Source organism: Gymnoscopelus braueri, assembly GCF_963280865.1.
Source record: "Gymnoscopelus braueri genome assembly, chromosome: 2".
Lineage (NCBI taxonomy): Eukaryota > Metazoa > Chordata > Actinopteri > Myctophiformes > Myctophidae > Gymnoscopelus > Gymnoscopelus braueri.
In genome coordinates this window covers 3496939-3517619 of record NC_137604.1, presented here as the reverse complement: position 1 = coordinate 3517619, position 20681 = coordinate 3496939, and the positions used below count along the sequence as shown (strand labels likewise).

At 40.9% G+C, this 20681-nt stretch overlaps 2 protein-coding genes across 2 annotated transcripts in view; both read left to right on the top strand.

Annotated features, from left to right (window-relative positions):
* LOC308075295 (uncharacterized protein) overlaps positions 1 to 20681 on the top strand; it is a gene marked incomplete at its 3' end in the record, with an annotated part of 215821 nt that overhangs the window by 33493 nt on the left and 161647 nt on the right. The gene's annotated exons all lie outside the window — the stretch shown is intronic.
* Positions 17994 to 19643, top strand: LOC308104504 (EH domain-containing protein 1-like; the record flags this gene model as incomplete). Its single annotated transcript, XM_080454936.1, has 1 exon — positions 17994 to 19643. One exon carries the CDS (start codon positions 17994 to 17996, stop codon positions 19641 to 19643), a length of 1650 nt encoding a protein of 549 aa, XP_080311062.1.

Genomic DNA, 20681 nt, shown 5'->3' with positions numbered 1-20681 from the left:
GCTAGAACAACGTGTGTGACTGTGTGTTGTTGGAATGTGTTGTAATATGTTACACTACCATTACTACTCATAGGACCTACATATGTATTACATATTTATAGTAAACATCAAATCAATGATTATAGTCCATGGAAACATTACAGGGAAGGCTAACAAAGATAAACATGGCTGTTACGACCACATTAACCTGTGCACGTGTGTGTTTAAAGGAGAATTCCGGACAAATTAAGTGTTATCTTTCATGTCTCGTTACTCACCTAGCGACGTAAAAAGTGGCGTTCTTTTTTTCCATATATTCCCCTGTCGTCATTTTTTAAACACCCTCCGTTGTTATAATGGGAGCGCGAGGGTTAGTGAAGTTCGTCTATTATAACCGATGCAATGTTATTTTTTTCTCTACTACGATTCATTGTAGAGTCTCATGATAGTCAAACATGCGCTGAAAATTCCTGCGAGCCTGCCGTTAATGGCGAACGATTTAACACTGGATGCTTGTTTCTTTCCAGAACCTGGCAACTCGTGTTGCCAGATTCTGGAAACAAGCAACCAGTGTTAAATCGTTCGCCATTAACGGCAGGCTCGCAGGAATTTTCAGCGCATGTTTGACTATCATGAGACTCTACAATGAATCGTAGTAGAGAAAAAAATAACATTGCGTCGGTTATAATAGACGAACTTCACTAACCCTCGCGCTCCCATTATAACAACGGAGGGTGTTTAAAAAATGACGACAGGGGAATATATGGAAAAAAAGAACGCCACTTTTTACGTCGCTAGGTGAGTAACGAGACATGAAAGATAACACTTAATTTGTCCGGAATTCTCCTTTAAGTGCATAATAGGCTAATGATAATGATAATAGTATTTAATTAAATAGTTCTTGTTATTGCAGGATAAAATTAGCGGAAACTTGAAATTGCATAACAGAAAATGTGTGAGTATTTTAGTGTTTCATAATAATAATTATTAAGGATGGTATTGGTAATGACGTCACGCCGCGCTCATTTTATTTTACCTTAAAATTAGGAAACCTGTTTGTATAGGAATGTTTTTAGCTTAGTTGTAGTCTTTTTAAACTAATGCAAATTCAAGGAATGCCATGAATTAAAGAGCTGAAACGAAAAGTTTGCTTTGAACGAGTATCTTTCTCTTCTTTGGCGGTGGCTGAGGCATTGCTTGTATACATAGGTTTCCGCGCGACGTCATCACAGAGCAGAATGCGCAATCTGCGCATGCCCGGGGTAGAACGAACCCGGAAGTGCCCTTCACTCTGTTGTTGTGTTCGGGAGTTCAAACAGGAAACCCGTCTATAGAGCATCGCAGTTCCCGCCCACTTCCTGGTTCCACTTCAAAATACTCAATGCATTTTTCCCATTGACATTTCCATCGCATCATGACCATATACATTTTTTTTCTGTGATTTATTTTATTTTATATTTAATTATATGATATACTATATTTAATAAATACCCTTTGTTTTGCCGTTTTCAAAAAAGTTTTTTCACAGAATCAAACGTTTTATGGTCATGATTCACCAGGACCCTGGATAGCTTGATTCTAGGCTTTAAATAATTGATATAAATATTTTTGGAAATGTCAATGGGAAAAATGCATTGAGTATTTTGCAGTGGAACCCGGAAGTGGCCGCAACTGCGATGCCCTATAATGTATTGCAGATTCAACTTTTTCATAGATAGCTTCATAGACCTATTTGACAGCACTATCATCAGTGATGTGTAAATTCATGATGTGTGTTTGTTTACACATTATATTTTCTATTAATATGTTGATTTTCAGAAATGTGCCACTTAAACCCTCAACTTAGTAGGCCTACTTTGTAAACTTGACCTTTGGCTCTGTACTTGGTTCACTCTTTTTTCCCCTGTGTACACCAAATCTCTTTGCCGAAAATAGGGAGCTTGTAGATCTGCTATTTTTGGCAAATGTTCCCCTCAGAATAAGGATGCTAGGGTTCAAGTGGCTAATGTAAAATAAAATAAATCCTTTCACACAAACATTTGGTGACCCTCCTTCCTATTGTAAATCTAAGGACCACTATAGGGGTCCCGGACCCCCTGTTGAAGACCAATGTTCTATAACCAGGTGTTGGCTGTGTACTGGGATCAGTGTGGGTTGGTTCTAGATTATAACCAGGTTGAGGTTGTCAGGCTGTACTGGGATCAGTTGGTAGAACTGGACATTGGTTCTATAACCAGGTGTTTAGTGTTGGGTTGTACTGGGATCAGTGTGGCAAAATGGCAAGTTTCTATGGAATGGAGTTGACTAAAAGATTTATCATTGACTAAAGCTAGACTAAAATGTAAACAGTTTTTTTTTGACTGAAACGAAACTAAATTGTAAATATTTAATGTTTTGTTGGACGAAGATAAAGACTAAAATGCTCGACTTTTAGTCCACTAAAACTTGACTAAATAAAAACAGGATGAGGTTGACTAAATATGATGAACTAACAAGGGCGATTGAAACTGGACTTCATCTGGACTAAAAAATGGCTGATAAAACACTGGTACAGTGGTACAGCGCTTAACACAATGTTGAATAAATGTGACTAACAATAGCATAATGCAGTTGTGTTTTCCATCAGTACACCAACTCGTTAATATTTTGAGGGAAAAAAATAAGAATTAATTAATTATATTCATAAATAATTTTATTCAATTTTGTATACATTTGGGTCACTGCCCTGTCTTTTTAAAAACACATAATTTACACCCTCTGTTCCCTCAGTTTTTTTTTTATTCAGCCTTCATATACAACCCATGTCACATCAAAGTCCTTATTGTTAAAGTCCTTATTCTATTCCTCAATTCCAGACCAGTGTGTGGAGTCCGGTCTGCAGGTGAAGATGACTTCTGCAGAACCATCCAGGAGTGTTTCTATTAAAGAGGAACTTGAAGACCACTTGGACACCAGTAAGTGTCATGCTCTCTCTCTCTCTTTCTCTCTCTACGTCGTCCTCAGACGAGCCCTCCATCGGAGTCTCCAGTCATCTCGGTTCTCCATACATCTGGCCAGCTCCTTTGTGCTTTCTGCACCATTTGCCCTGCATTTCTCACATCTGTCTGTATAGTAGGCCGACTTTTGACAAAAATCACGCAAATCGGTAAACAGTATCTCTACGGTCATGTGATCCTGACGGATCTGTCCAATATTTCATATTCCATCCTAATAGGCTAGCATTGGCTAACATCATGAACACAGTGTCCATGAAATTTTGCATACACATTCCATTAGGCCGAGGAATAAATGCCCCCCTTTTCACATTGGCCTGTTATATCGCCACCAGCAGGTCTGAATGAGCAAAACAAATTTTTGGATCAAAATGCCTCAAATCATGAATGCAGTGCCTGCTTGTCGTGAAAGGCCTAAGAAAGAATGGCACCCTTTTCACATTGGCCTATATTATTGCCACCAGGAGACCAGGAGAAAAATATTTTACGGACTGCTTGTTAGGCCATTGGGCCTAATAGGCCAAGGGGACATGGGGAGAACATGCAAACTCCGCACAGAAAGGCCCTTTTGCCAACCCCACATAGGGTATGGGCACTGATGACGCGGAGGAGAGAACACTTGCCCACCGCCACAGCGTCCCCGGTGGGAATCAAACCGAGGGCCTTAGCTGTGAGGTGACAACGCTACCGACTGTGCCCCCCCCCCCCCCACAATTAAAATGTAACATAAGAAATGGATTCTATGTGACACTCATTGTGTTCATTTTCAATACAAAAAAAGTCAATTTGTTGCATTTACATAATTTAGTACAATGGAACATCACCATGGGATGGATGCCATTTTGGATTTGGCAATAAATAATTAACTGATGGTAATTTCACTGTTTCAGCCACATTCCTTGAGCCCTAAAACCTAGAATATAATATAATATTATATAATAGTAGAATAGTCCCACTCCTTTGGGGTGTTATTATTTGGAAAGCTCACATGAGGTCACAGCTTCTCTCTACTTTTGTATGATATTGATAAACTTGCCTAGATATTAACTCTTTCAGTGCCATGCTTATTTATGGAATTTTGGTTAGGTGCCACAACCAAAATGAATTGTAAACAAAAAAGTGCTTAGGAGCCGAGATACAGCCTTTTTCAGTAAAAAGTTAAACAAGAAGTGAATGGAGCAGCAAATCTTCAAATCATCATATCTTGGGTTCTGAACATGTTTTTCCCAAAAAAAAAAAATTGAAAAACGTTTTTTTGATTTTTTTTCCCATGACGTCTTTGATGTCATGTGGCACACGGGGCGTCAGGTCTCATGACATGTGGCACAGAATGAGTTAAGACTCATAATTGTGGTTCTCTCGCTCTCTCGCTCGCTCGCTCTCTCCCCCAAAAAAGAAGAAAAAAAGAATCCATTGCTGATCTTATATTTTAAATTGCAGGTCAATCTCACCTCTCAATCTCATCTGGCAAGCAGGTGAATTAATCCATTTGACGTTTCTGTATGTTCAATACTAAACATAGAAATTATCTTTATGATTACTTTTTTTGTGTTGATTTGCATTCATATGGGGACCTAGAATGATCTTTGCTTGGTTGCCCAAATGGCAACTTTGGGCAACTCTTTTTGCATAATCAAAGATGGCCACTGAACGCCATCTTAAAACTGTTACTTTTGACCTGCTTGTCCTAGAATGTAATATGTAATATGACTAATGTGTCGGGTCAAGGTCTATCTCACACTTTCTCTGCACATTCACAATGGTGAAGTTACGAGTGACCATTTATGCTGTCTACTTGTATGAGAAAGAGTGAGATAGTCCCTGACCTGACCTTTAACTCATTCACTGCCAGGAATGAATGAGTGAATTAATCCGTCTACTGTACCCTTGCCAGCGAAAATGGCGATTTTACTGTACCTTTGAAAAATCATGGAATAATATTGTCTGTGAACCCGATCCTCGCGGACAGGAGCTCGTTGCACGCACGGGGGTCCGGTAGCGTTGAGAAAAAAAAAGAATTGGCCCGCCACGATCGTCCATTCCAGAGCCATGGCCGTTTGAATGTGGCTTTAAAAAAAAAAAAAAAATTGAAAACAGGATCCGAGAAAAGTGGACTTTAGTCAATTCTTTAACATGGAAGCACAGACGATCATTGTTTTCTTCTGGTCACGTGATCTCTGGGTGTACTCTTCTTCGGTGGTGTTTGAATCATTCACCACCGCCCCCCCACCCGAAAAAAATATATATGGATTTTGGACGTAAATTACGTTAACTCATTCAGTTAACGTAATTTATGGCAGTTTGGCTCTGAGTGCCACAGCCAAAATTCATTGTAAGAGCCAAGATACAGCCTTTTTCAGTAAGAAGTTAAACAAAGAGTGAATGGAGCAGAATATTTTCAAATCATCATATCTTATATATGATGAATATATATATATATATATATTTTTTTTTTTTTCTTCTTTTTTTTTTTTTCTTCTTTTTTTTTGACGTCTTAGACGTCCAGTAGCACTGAATGAGTTAATTACGTCCGTGGCAGTGTATGAGTTAACACATTGTGTTTGACCTGCAATTGAAAAAAGAACATCAGAAATGGATTCTACACACATGAAACCCCCTTAAAAGACATTACACATCATTCTAAGCGGGTCAAAAGTAACAATTTTGAGATAGCAATTCAGTGGCCATCTTTGAAAATGCAAATGACAAGAGTTGCCCAAAGTTGCCGTTTGGGCAACCAAGCTAAAATCATTCCAGGTCCCCATATGAATGCAAATCAACAAAAAAAGTAATCAGGAAGTTAATTTCAAGTATTGAACAGATAGAAACGTCAAATGGACTAATTCACCTGCTTGCCAGATGAAATTCAGGTGAAATTGACCTGCAATTTAAAATATAACATCAGAAATTGATTCCACACACATAAAAACCCTATAACACATACTTTTAGGACAAGCAGTTCAAGAGTTACATTTTCGCAATGGCATTCAGTGGTAATCTTGGATTATGCAAATTACCCAAATGGCAACTATTAGCCAACATTTTTTTCTAGGACACCAGATGAATACAAATCAACAAAAAAACGTCATAGGAAACAACTATTTAGGGTTTTTAAATTGCAAATGGACTAAACTACCACAGCTATAAAACAGATGAAACGCTGCATAGAAAAACAATGGTTAAAATTAATGGTTTTCTCTAATTATATTTTTTCTTCAGACTTCCTGCACTTCCCTTTGGGTATAGAGGAGGTTTATCCTGAACAGCAGGAGAGGAGCCCCAGTCTGGTCCATGAGGAACCAGAGCCTCCACAGATTGAAGAGGAACAGAACAAGCTATTTCATAGACCAGAGGAGGGTGCAGTGACCAGTGACGATGCTGATGAAAAGAGAGAGACAGAGCCTATAGCCAGCACTTCAACAAACCACATGAAAACACAAGCTTACATAGAGTACTGGGTAAAATCACAGCTAACCTGTGATGACCATGTCCTCTCTTCTCACTGTTATGAATCTGACGCTGAAGACAGTGATGAATGGAAGACCAGGGAAGATACGTCAGCTGACCAGTTCCTATCTTCACACTGTTCTGAATCCGATATTGAAGACACATTGGAATCAGCCAAGACTCAAAATATGGATGGACAAAGATTGTCTTTGAGCAACAAGCTGTCCCATGACCTGAAATCATCAAAACAAACTAAAGCCATGAGGACTCACAGGAGACTGATTAGTGTTGAAGATTGTGGCAAAATATTGAAAAGATTAAAGTCATATACGTGTACAGTTTGTGGCAAAGGCTGTAGTGGAAAGGGTGATCTACTGCGACACATGCGGACCCATACAGGTGAAAAGCCCTATATATGTACAGTTTGTGGCAAAGCCTGTAGTCAAAAGGATATCTTAAAAATACACATGAGGACTCATACAGTTATTACTTGTACGGTTTGTGAAAAAGACTGTAGTGGAAAGCGTGATCTACAATCACACATGAGGACTCATACAGGCGAAAAGCCCTTTATTGAAAAGCCCTTTATTTGTACAGTCTGCGGCAAAGTCTTAAAGTCTCATGTAAAATCACACATGAGGACCCATACAGGTGAAAAGCCCTTTGCTTGTACAGTTTGTGGTAAAGGTTGTGATAACACAAGTCAGCTAAAGATGCACATGATGACCCATACAGGTGAAAAGCCCTTTACTTGTACAGTTTGTGGCAAAGGCTTTAGGCGAAGAGTTGATCTAAAAACACACACGTGGAATCATACAGGCAAAAAGCCCTTCACTTGTACAGTTTGTGGGAAAGGCTATAGTCGAAAGGCTTATATAAACAAACACATGCGGAGTCATACAGGCATTACTTGTACAGTTTGTGGCAAAGACTGTAATGGAAAGGGTGATCTAAAAGCACACATGAGAACTCATACAGGCGAAAAGGACTTTATTTGTACAGTTTGTGGCAAAGCCATAAAGTCGAATGTAAAATATCACATGAGGACTCATACAGGCGAAAAGCCCTTTACTTGTACAGTTTGCGGTAAAGGTTGTGCTGACACAAGTCAGCTAAAGACACACATGAGGATTCATACAGGGGAAAAGCCCTTTGTTTGTTCAGTTTGTGGTAAAGCCTTTAGTCAAAAGTCTTACATCAATAAACACATGAGGACCCATACAGACAAAAAGCCCTATATATGTACAGTTTGTGGCAAAGCCTTTAATCATAAGTTTAACTTAAAAGCACATATGAGGACTCATACAGGTGAAAAGCCCTTTGCTTGTACAGTTTGTGGTAAAGACTTTGCTGAAATGGGTAAAGTAAAAAGACACATGAGGACTCATACAGGTGAAAATACTTGTACTTGAGCAGTTTGTGGCAAAGGCTTTAATGTAAGAGGTAATCTAAAAACACGTTTGGACTCTCAAGCCCTTTACGTTTCCATAACACCTCAGCAGTGTCACTGGCTGATCATCTCCATGCCACGTCCCATTGATGAAGTTATTTGTCACAAAGTAGCCCAGACCAAGTATTGAGTGCATAAATTAACACATTCCCTGCCTACGTCCTTTCAGATCCAACTGTTAACCGCCATTGACGTAGATCTACGTCGATTCAAATTTCGATACTGAAGATGCAATGACAATGTGACCAAGAGCAGTCTGTCTGCCTGTCTCTGTCTCTTTAAGAGAGTCAGCTGTGGCCACTCCCTCCCCCCTCCACACTCACACTGCATGTCGTCTCCAGTGTTGCCAGATTCTGAGAGAGAAACAAGCAACCAGGTCTAGGAAAACCAGCCCAAAAGAAGCGACTATGGGCCACATGAGCACTTTAATATATACATCAGCTATTTGAAAATAGCAGATCTACAAGCTCACAACGCGTCGCGATGCGACGCGTTGTGTGCTTGTAGACAGTAGAGCAGCAGCGCTGTTGTGTCGGAGAACAGACAACAGAGAGAGAAGTAGTCAAACAGCAAACAAACTCTTTACGTCCACAGCTCATACCCAGAACAGAGGGTTTCTTGTACATCTTAACTCATTGAGTGCCATTAACGTGTTTCACGTGTTTTTACCGCTATGGCGCAACGTGCCAATGACGTGTTTGACGTGTTTTTGAAAAAATAGTAGAGAAAAAAAAACCCAGAACCCAAGATATCATTATCTGAAGATTTGCAGCTCCATCCACTCCTTGTTTAACGTAGAACTGAAAAAGGCTGTATCTCGCTTCCTAAGCACTTTTTTTTTACTTTGAAAAAAACTCTGGCACTGGGACAACATAAAATAGAAATAATTCTTGTTTATTCGTTTTTGTTCTTTTACATACTCATAGGTAGTACAATGAGTGCCAGAATTGCCAAACGTTTAAAAAAAATAATAAGTTAAATAAGATTAGAGTAGTGATACCGCGGAGGATATATTTTCAACACTAATGTGTAGATTGTCTCGTTATTTAACATCAAAGTAACAAGCACTCGTTACTCGACGCTAGTGCAACCAACGGCCGCTCTGAACAAGCAAGAGCAGAGCCGAGGCTATTGAATTTAGGCAACAGACAATATGAATAACACTAATAACAAACAAGATTCAATGATCTTAGTTTCATAGGCCACATAACATATGGTTTTGTGCTATAAAAATATGCAAATAATTCTGTGATGGCTTATTATATCAAACAGAAAAGATGTAATAGTTAAGTTTGTTACTTAGAATATATATAATTAATGTATTTATTCCATAAATATTTTTCATCACAGTAGGGTTAGTGGGGAGGGGGGTTTACCATCAACTTTCACCAGCAAAACAAAAATGTAAAATAAAAAAATTCAGCAATGAGCTCAATATAAATATAATATATAATATATCGGTATCGGCCAATATGACCCAGCAAATAATCGGTAATGGGATATCGGTCATAATTTCATAATCGTGCATCTCTAGACGTCATCCCCAAAAACGTCACTTCCGTCCATTCCTATATTAACAACTCATTCAGTGCCAATTCAATAAAAAAATAATTGCGTACTGTGCCAGCAATATTCATACCTTTTTCTAGTCATAGAATATTTTTCTCCAGTATGATCGATCCCCTGATGGTTGCTAATCACAGCGGGTATCACTGTGCTTCCGCAAAAAAAGTCATTGCGACCTCCCTGTTCAATTTTATACGGCTTTGAAAATAGCATGTCTCGGCCAAAAAAGAAGTACACAGGAGCCAAGATAGAGCCTTTTTAAGTAATAAGTTAACCAAGAAGTGAATAGAGCAGCAAATCTTCGGATCACGATATCTTGGGTTCTGAAGTTTTTTTTTTTTTTTTTTAACACGTCAAACACATCCATGGCACTGAATGAGTTAGGATTTGTAGAAAAACACTTCTAGCTCGGATTCTTCTTTTTATATTATTATTATTATTTTGATATATGGATTTTAGATTTTCATGAGCTGTACATTTCAAATATTTCACTTTATGCACAATGACTCTTTCACTTTTTGAATTATATTACGGAAGAAAAAAAAACTTTCCACAGTATTTTAACTTTTTTTAGATTGATCTGTATTTGTGTCAAAGATGTATAACCAAGTAAAATAAAAAATCATGTCCATAATCACAAGGTTATACATCGATACTTATACTATGAAAAAAATATTAGCGAAAAAAAAAAATTAAAAACGTTTTTATTTTGAATACGGCATATTTTGAAGGTTTGTTACACAAATGTCCTGTCCTACACTGATTTAAAAAAATAAATAAAATGGACTATGAAAATACTCTTTACTTCATTCCTTCCACATTTTACAACTTGTTCAGGGAACACTTGCATGATAATTATGACTGTATCGCTATTGCTGTTAATACCTCTTGTCGATATTTCAACCAACAACTGCATATATAACCTCAATTTAGAAGGGGAAATGATGCATAGTGGTAGAAATGCTTTCAAACACCATTGCCACCTAGTCGGCAATGGTGTACACATTAAATGGGCACACATTAAATCACAAGCAGTGAAGAGAGAAAGGAAAATAATCCACCCATTCCTTTCCAATAAAGTCGTAGACATTTGTTAATAATGTGATTCATTTGCATTAGTTTCAGTAGGTTCATAACACTAGCAGCATCCCCCCACCCCTTCCATATGGATGGTAGAGAACTCAATTCCATCAGTTGATGGGCTCATTGAGTTTCCTACCATCAACATGGAAGAATTCGGCAGCTGGACATCTTTGCCCTCGCCTGCAGATTCTCTTCCAGATCACCCTTCACCACCACCATTACATCCAACTTCCACTCCAGCTCCTGTTGCCATCATCACCATGCCAGAGATGCCATCATAGGGACTTGCTGACCTACACGATGAGTGTGGTGTTATCTGCTCCATGTGCATTTGTCTATGCATTATTGTCTCCGCCGTGTGTCCTGTCCGTGTGTTACCAGCTAATCTCCGGCACCGTTGGCCCGGTTGCTGCGAAACTGTGCACACACACTCCCTGGATGCCAATTCAGAACCTCTGCCTCAAATGTTTCACATGGGCCTGTTATAGCGCCACCTAGAGGCCGATTTGTGCAAAACCCATTTTTTAATATTACTCCTACAGATTTTATCCAAACGTCATGCAAATTGGTACACAGTATCTCTATAGTCATGTGATCAACACGGATCTGTCCGATTTCCCATATTCCATCCTCATTGGCTAAGGTTGCCTTCCAAAATTAGCAGGATTGGTCTGTTTTGAACAAAATGCCTCAAATCATGAACGCAGCTTGTGATTTCCGTGAAATTTCACAAACACATTCCCACTAGGCCGAGGAAGAAATGCCACCTGACATTTTTCACATCAGCTTCATGGTGGCGCTATAAAAGGCTGATTTGTGTTTTTAACTATAACTGCACCGATCTGCGTGAAACTTTGCACGCACACTCCCTAGAGGCCAAGGAAAAACATCCGCCCTGCATTTTTCACATTTGCCTTTTATAGCGCCACCAAGTCAATGTTTTGACTTATGTAAAACACATTTTTGGATATTAAGCCTTCACATTTTATCCAAATTTCACACAAATCGGTACACATGATCTCTATAGTCATGTGATCAAGATGGAACTGTTTGATTTTTCATATTTCATCCTGATTGGCTAAAGTTTGCAGAACAAAATGCCACAAATCATGAACAGCGTCCGATTGAGGTGACACTTTACAAGCACATTCGCACTAAGTTGAAGAACAAATGCCACCCTTTAACATTGCCCTATTATAGCGCCACCAGGAGGCCGATATTTTTTCAAAACTTTTCTTTGTTGTATTACTCCTACAAATGTTGTCCAATCATCATGCAAATTGGTACCCATTATCTCTATAGTCAAGTGATCAAGATGGTTCTGTCCGATTTTTCATATTCCATCCTGATTGGCAAATTCCGAACATTGTTGGCCCACAATAACCTACCTGACCTGGCGGAGACCTGTGCTCCGAGGAGCACTTTTTCTAGTTGTTACTATTATTATAATAAGTAATATATATATATATATATATATATATATATATATATATATATATATATATATATACACATTTTACTAATTTATTATTACTTAATTGCTCAAATCATTTACATGCCATTATTACATTACTTATACATTACTCTTGTTTAAACAAAATGAAACATTTCATAATCTCAAGGTTATGTAAACAAACAAACAACACAAACAACTATTTGCCATAAGTCTGAGAGAATATTCAAACACTGACATGAATGACATTTCATAGGGTCCATTCATATGAATGACAATAAAATATAATTATTGGATTTATTCTCAAATATAAATAATTGGGCATATGTGGTGCCCCGGACAAGACCTGGCCACAACAGCTCTGCCAATCGGGCTCGGCTTTATTGGCACGGTAGGTTGTGCGTCAGTTTGCCGAGTGGGAGACTGGGGTTTGATCCCAGCTCGATGTGAATCACTACATCTGGTGTAGTCGGCAGGACATGGAAGGAGGTTCTCGCGTGACATGAAAGATGTGCCTTGTTGAGCGTGTATCGTGAGTGGTGTGGCTCGTAGTGCGGCTCGTAGTGCAGGGGTAATGCAACTTTGATGATGGAGAGGGCCACTATATTTCCACACTCACTTCAGAGGGCCACATTGCATATACTGTCTCAATGTATTTTAACTTTTTTCGCCATTCTATGTCACACAAAGGTAGCAAAAATAGCCGATCTACAAGCTCAAAACGCGTTTATTGCAATCCTGAAAAGTAACATTTTTATTTAATTTCAAATGCATTTGGTTATACTTATGTTAACTTCATGAACTTAAATACAAATATATTGGACATAAAATGTATTAATAATTTTAATACTAGTCATTAAGCTACTAATACAGACTGAAGTAATTAAAGCGGGTCATGTTTGCATGTTTAGAATCATAAGCTGAAATCAATAATATATCAGTATTCCGATATTAACCTGCGGGCCGCATTAAGTGAAGGTGGGCCGCACGTGGCCCCCGGGGCGTCAGTTGCCCGTGTATGAACTATGCCAATCAGGCTCAGCTCTATTGGCACGGTAGGTTGTGTGTCGGTTTGGCGAGCGGGAGACGGGGTTCGATCACAGCTCGGCGCAAATCACTACACATAGGGGACAGTCCAATGAACATAAACATCTTTTTAGGGTCTTTTAATTGCTGTCTTAATTGTTTGATTTTTTTTCTTTTTCTTTTTTCATTTTTGGTCTTTTTCTGCCTTTATTTGATAGTATATATATATATAGTACAGTAGACAGACAGGAATTGGGGAGAGATAGATGGGGGGTGACATGCAGCAAAGGTGCCCGGACCGCTACGCCAGCCTTCCAGGCCAAAAACCATATACATCTTTGACCCATATATGTATATAGATATAATCATAATATAATTGTATGAAAATATAATCAATAATGTATGATATAATAATAATAATAATAATAATAATAATAATAATAACTAGACGCGTCGCAATTCAGGGCAATTGCAAAGTGTGGTTGCGCCGTCGCGGGTCGCAGGCGGCCCCCGGGACATGAGGAATACGCCGGGAGGAATACCGTCGGATGCCGTGCGCCGTGCGATTCGAATTGGGTGTCGATCGGATCCTGCGTTCGTGACACGTGCCGTTTGGATTTGAGGAAATAGGCCCCTCCCACTAAAGAAACAGGCCCTTCCCACAAATGTAGCGGGCCAATGACATCGTCATAGAACTGATCCCCCCAAAAATCATGTTTTTGCATCAAACGTTTTGCGCATTTGTGGCACCCCCTATGGATCAAAGTGGAAATGCTTTTGGGGATTCGTTGAGTCAACCACCCTCGACATGTGATTCAAATTTGGGATTGATTGGACGTTTCGTTCGTGATTTTTGGCATTCTTTGTAAAACGGGCCCCTCCCACTAACTTTGGAAGCCAATTACGGACGAACGGTAAGGACTATCAAAATTCCGCTTGGAGATGTTTATTGCATGAGTCCAGAGATCATGTGTACCAATTTTCGTAAAATTTGGACAAATGATGTGGGAGGAGGAGCTAAAAGTGTGCTTTGAAGAAAATTCTAAATGGCGGAAAATCTATCCAAACGCAAATGGGCGTGGCCTATATGGAGAGTTGCGTGACCCAAGGAATCCAGGGGAAAATATTTTTTTATTCTACGACCCACGGTTCAAGAGTTATAGACCAAAACGTAAAGTGGGCTGTTATAATTATGAACCTCCCCTCCAAGTGTCGTAGCTGTAGCCCTTACGGTTTCCGAGAAAAAAATACTTGAATGGGAGTTTTTTCATTTTCCCATTAAAGTGGATGGGGACATTTAATGCACTAATACATCAATATCAATTAAACTATGTAACTAATGTCTTAGCAAAGTACAAGCACACGATTCCTGATGAAACCGGTCATTTTGACATATGGCACGAAATTGGGGAAAAAAACTGTGGGAGGAGTAGCGAGTAAAAATAAAGTTTATCTATAAGAACTAAATGAAGAACATCTATTACTATAGTCTGGTTGCCCTATTTGGGCAACCAGACTACTAATAATAATAATAATAATATAATTACAGTGATTTGTGCACCGAGCTGTGATCGAACCCCGCTCTCTCCCTCTGCACGATAGCATCCCTTCAGGACCATCCATTTAATTTGACTCAACGCGGGGAAAGTCACCCGGCCCGGACACGGAAAGGATTGACAGAATACAGGCAAATGCATAGTAACAACAAGAGCAATCGCCTTGTAAGTCTCATATATAATAGTTAACACTTTAAAGATGGGGTGCCATGATATTTTTCAACCCTAAAACCTGATCATAAGGTATTATTATTATGTAAGGATTTTTTTCAACAAAAAAAAAGTGTACAGAAATTGTTAAAATTATGTTTTTATGTGGACACGCCTCCAGTTCATTAAGTATACCTGGTTCTCACATTAGCACCTCCTCCACCACCTTAGCACCACCCACCTGTCCTAGTCCCTCCTCCTCCTCATGCCCACACCTGTTGTGTTATGATAATGAGGGGGAGGGTATGGCTTTGTGATGTCACTAAAGCGCTGTTTCTCTATTGGCACGTTTGACCCTCAAGGTTTCAGCCTCCAGGAAGAAACTCCAAATAGTCAGAGAAGACATAAAACACCATAAAAACACCACCGGGGGGCTTTATGAAGTTCTATCAACCTCATAGACACATGAAAAACATAAAAAGTGCAAAAACATGGCACCAGCTCTTTAATGTTTGCATACATGCAGTCCCATGACTTTACATTACAACACAGAACTTACCTGCACAGCCTAAATGATCAAACTTATTTGTTGTGCAAATAAGAGAAGCTATAACATAGCCACATCCAACCCACAGTATCATAACGTAGAACAATTATGTAGAATGTCAACATTAGTCACTTACTACGTTATTGTTAAGACCTAATTTACAGTAATGATGGGGATATCACCTTGAAGATGGTAGTACAGAGCTGGATGGTGACTTCATACCCGGACACATTGTAGAAGTTATGTTTATGCTGTACAGCACATGTTTAGTATTAATTCCATAGTATTTCTATACATCCAATGGAACTATTTGTGGAGGATAAACCTTCAATCATTGTAATGTTGCTGCTGCTGTTTGTCAAGGTTTATCCAATCTAGTGTCCCTAGTCAAATCCCAGTGTAAATCCTGAGTAAATCCCAGACATTAAATGATAAATGTACAAACTTGTGTGGCTGCCTGGCAGAGACAGAGACAACTAGTTACGTCAGAAGTGGTGACCTATGTAATTCGGTGTCACTAGTTGAATCTCTCACTCTGGTTGAAACCCAGTCACTGAGTTCCATATGTCACCATGTTAGTCAGCTAGTTTAGCTAACTTAGCTGCCAGCAGCCTTCCACATCTTAAAAATATATCTAACAGTTTTGCCGATAATCACTTGCATTCAACAGTTTGTCTTTATAGTGCCACCTTCTCAGTAGTATGCCATTACACTGAGAACTATAAGACTGTTGTTGCAAGTACGTTAGGATAACAGCTTTTAAGTATTTTTTTAAAGATGGCCTGCCCTGATGGATTGACTGATAGATTGACTGCTTAAGACCAGAATGAGAGCTCAATGTGTGAGTGAACACCAAATAATAACTGACAGAGGCAGATTGCAGATTCAATTCAATTATATTGAACAGTTTTCTTTGTTTTTCTTTTTGTTTTTAATGCAGCACCAACACAAAAAAATATGGGCCTTTAGAGTTTTTCAGTTCCAGTGAAACAAAGTTCCTGTGTTCAACAGGGTTAAGGGTTTCAGTGTCTTCGTTTGGGCAGAGAATGGGAAATGGGTATTAGAGCACGGTTCCTTTTTCCTACCACACACTGTGGGAGGGGGGATTTGGCTCTGAGGTCCAGGTCCAGTTGGGTAGCTTGCCATCGAGGAAGATCCATTCACACAAAAAACCTGACCTAAAAGGTTAGCTAACTTTATTTCTAACCTTAACCTCAGTAAAATTATGCCTAAAGCTAACCTTATTCCTAACCCTTAACATCAGTAATATTATACCCGCCTGGGGAGTCACAGGTACGATTCCAGGCCAGGCCAGCAATGTGTCGATGTGTGTCCCTGAGCAAGACTCTTAACCCCAATTTGCTCTCCGAGCGAATGGCTGCTCACTGTTGTTATAGGATGGGTAAATGCAGAGGACAGTAATATACAGTGACAAAAAACACCCCAAGGAGTAGGGACAATTTATTATTATAATTTTTTTAACCTCTGTAAGATTATGCCTAAAATAAATTGTCCGCTAAAAACATTTATTGTCCGCAAAAAGTAGCGTTAGATTGTGGAAAATCAACTGTCAGTGGGATTTCAACCCGAGGATGATGGATTGGGAGTCTAATGAGTAACGCGGGACGCCATTGTGGCAAATAATTGCTTGTGGTTGTGGGAGTTACTTGATTGTGACGCCACTCCGTCTATCTGTCTGGGAAGTGACTGGGGGTGTGGCCAACTAACTAGCAGTACTAACGCCACTCGCTGTAATGATTAGTCAATGCTAGTTTTGTTTTCTAGTCTTCTTCACAGGAAGATATTTGAAGTACGTGACACGTGACACCAGAGCTAGTAACTGACGCTATAAATAAATTGTTGGTACCGACGGCGATTCGCAAGAGCATTTATTTTCCTGTGAACACGCACTTGCGTACTAGTTATCCCAAGTATACGTATGGCCATATAAGGGCATGCTGATATGCCCATGTATGGAGATCTCTGTGTCTGTCAGTCCTTGTCCCTTTCATCCATATATGGAGATCCCTGATGTCATCAGTTTCCGCCCATATATGGGTATGCCCCCTTTTGTGCCCATATATGGAGTTGACTGATTTGTTTGTGCCTGATGCCATGGCATCAGTCTCTCTCTCTCTCTCTCTCTCTCTCTCTCTCTCTCTCTCTCTCTCTCTCTCTCTCTCTCTCTCTCTCTCTCTCTCTCTCCTAAATGCATACATGCTCCACCCCTCCAACTCAATGTCATATTTGAATATTATTGTCTCTCTCTCTCTCTCTTTCTCTCTCCTTTTCTCACCTGGAGCCTTGTGATGCCACCAGAGGAACATATTTCACGAGAAAAGTGTGCTCCTCGGAGCACAGGTCTCCGCCAGGGTTGCCTACCCAGGGCCCGCAAACTTTGGAAGGCAGTCATAGCCACTTGTAAGCCTGCATGGTAACAGTTTGTGTTTTGATGACGTCAAACCAGAGCTATGGTCTGCCTATAAAGGGCTTTAAAGATGACATATTGCCGTCAACTCCATGCAACAAGGACAGGAGCAAGATATATATATACATCAATATTTTCCAGCAGGCAAGCTGTGATACGGAACGATGTACAAAAACGAATTTCACCCACTTTTTTACCTTGTAAACCTGTGATGTGACAATAAACCTGATTCTGATTCTGATTCTGATAGAAACTACAACATCATTAAACATAGGTTTGAAACTGACAACACTACCGGAGAAAGCCAAGGCCACCATGTTCAGGAAGAATATGAAGAAGAATCCTGAGGTGTTTAACAACGTGTCAGAGGGGCTGCGGCGACTGTACCGGACCAAACTCTTCCCCCTGGAGAACATGTATCGATTCCACGAATTCCACTCCCCGGCACTGGAAGACGCCCATTTTGACAACAAGCCCATGGTGCTCCTGGTGGGTCAATACTCCACCGGGAAGACCACATTTATTCGACACCTGTTGGACCAGGACTTCCCTGGCATGAGAATCGGCCCCGAGCCGACGACGGACTCTTTCATTGCGGTTATGCACGGTGAACAGGAAGGTGTGATACCAGGCAACACTCTGGTGGTCGACCCCAAAAAGCCCTTCCGCAAGCTGAACTGTTTTGGAAACCAATTCCTGAATAGGTTCATGTGTGCACAGATGCCTAATCCAGTCTTGGAGAGCATCAGTATCATCGATACCCCCGGAATCCTTTCAGGGGAGAAACAGAGACTCAGCAGGGGTTATGACTTTGCGGCCGTGCTGGAGTGGTTCGCCGAGCGAGTAGACCGCATCATCCTCCTGTTTGATGCTCACAAGCTGGACATCGCCGACGAGTTCTCTGAGGTCATCCGAGCCCTGAAGAACCATGAAGACAAGATGCGTGTGGTACTCAACAAGGCCGACCAGATCAGCACCCAGCAACTGATGAGGGTCTATGGCGCCCTCATGTGGGCCCTGGGCAAAATCATCAACACGCCTGAGGTGGTGCGCGTGTATATCGGCTCGTTCTGGGCCCAGGCGCAAATGGTCCCCGACAACAGGCAGTTGTTTGAAGCAGAGGAGCAAGACCTGTTTTTGGACATTCAGACCCTGCCGCGCAACGCAGCCGTGCGCAAGCTCAACGACCTGATCAAGCGGGCTCGCCTCGCCACGGTGCACGCCTACATCATCAGCTCCCTGAAGAGCGAGATGCCCAGCGTTTTTAGGAAGGAATCCAAACAGAAGGAGCTCCTCTCCAACCTAGGCTTGATCTACCAGAAGATCGAAAAGGAGCACAAGATCTCTCGCGGGGACTTCCCCAACATCAACAAGATGAGGGAGCTGCTGGAAGGCCAGGACTTCTCCAAGTTCCCGTCGCTGAAGCCCAAGCTGCTGCAGAGAGTGGAGGACATGCTGGCCAACGACATCGCCCGCCTCATGACCGTGGTGCGCCACGAGGAGGCCTCCATGCTCTGCCCCTCAGTCAAGGGCGGAGCCTTCGAGGGCCCCACGAGGGGGCCTTTTGGTCTGGGATACGGCGTGGGGGCAAGTGAGGGCATTGATGATCAGGAATGGGTGGTGAGTCGCGAGAAGCCCACCTACGACGAGATCTTCTATGCTCTCTCTCCCGTCAACGGTAAGGTGTCGGGCGCGGCGGCCAAGAAGGAGCTGCTTAAGTCCAAGCTTCCCAACACAGTCCTGGGGAAGATATGGAAGCTGGCCGACATGGATAACGACGGCTTCCTGGACCATGAGGAGTTTGCCCTGGCCAACCATCTGATCAAGGTTAAGCTGGAAGGTCACGAGCTTCCTGCCAATCTGCCTGAACACCTGCTGCCGCCGTCCAAGCGTGCGCCGTTGCTGGGGGCCCAGTTATCTGGATCCAAGATGAGCAGCCTGGAGAGCAACCGTGTCACAGCCTAAAGAGCTACGCGTTGCCTAGAACAGAGGTCCTCAACCTTTTTTTGGCTCAGGGCACCCCTGTAAATTACTTTGAACTACATAACCATTGCATTTCATTGCTAGTTTATAGCACCTTACATTTATGTCATATTAGGGTACATAGATAATTATGCAAGTCTAAGATAAAATATGTCACGAGGAAAATTTGAGGGAATATCAATTTCCATTAGGGCAGATTGAAAATGTGACATTTAACCACTTGAACCTCAGCGTCCCTATTCTTGGGGGAATATTCGCCAATAATAGTCGATCTACAAGCTAACAACGTGTCGCGGTGCGACTTGTGAGCTTGTAGAGTTACAGACCTATAAGGGCCCATTTGGACCCCTGATGGTCCCCGGACCAGATATTGAGAACCACTGGTCTACATTAATCAGAAAGAGTAGCTAGTTGTGTTTTAACAACGTTATGTTGTTACTGCCAGGTTGTCAGTTCCCACCTGATGTTCCGTGGAAGTTCCGACTTCTCCAGACACTGAATAACTGCTAGCTTGCATAACTAGGACTTAAGTTGAAAATGTACAGGTCATCATGTGTGTTTCCTCCACCATACGTCTTCGAGCACATACTAGACTTACACCCTTGAGCTCAATCCTTTACCACGAGAACGTCTCTGGATTGAATTTCCACAGATCTTAAAGGGCAAGACCACTTTTGTAGAGGTTTGGGTTGTGTAGTTACCTTGGTCTTGGTCATGTAACCCTACATGATGTAACTCCAAAGGTGGACAAGAAATCAATGATTCAAATTGAAATTGATGATTCAAAATATGCTCCTCATTGACTTACATTGTGCTGTGAAACAGCTCTCAAAGTCACTCTTTTAGCTCGTCTACGAACACAAACAAAGCTGATTCAGACAATATAGAACAAAACCAAACCCAGTACTGTTTATTTTTTTAATAAAGAATGTTAACTTGCTGTTGATTTTACAATTTGAAGATCCGGATCCGCGGATCCAGTCCGGGTTTTCTTCTTAACTCTTTCACTGCCAGACTTAT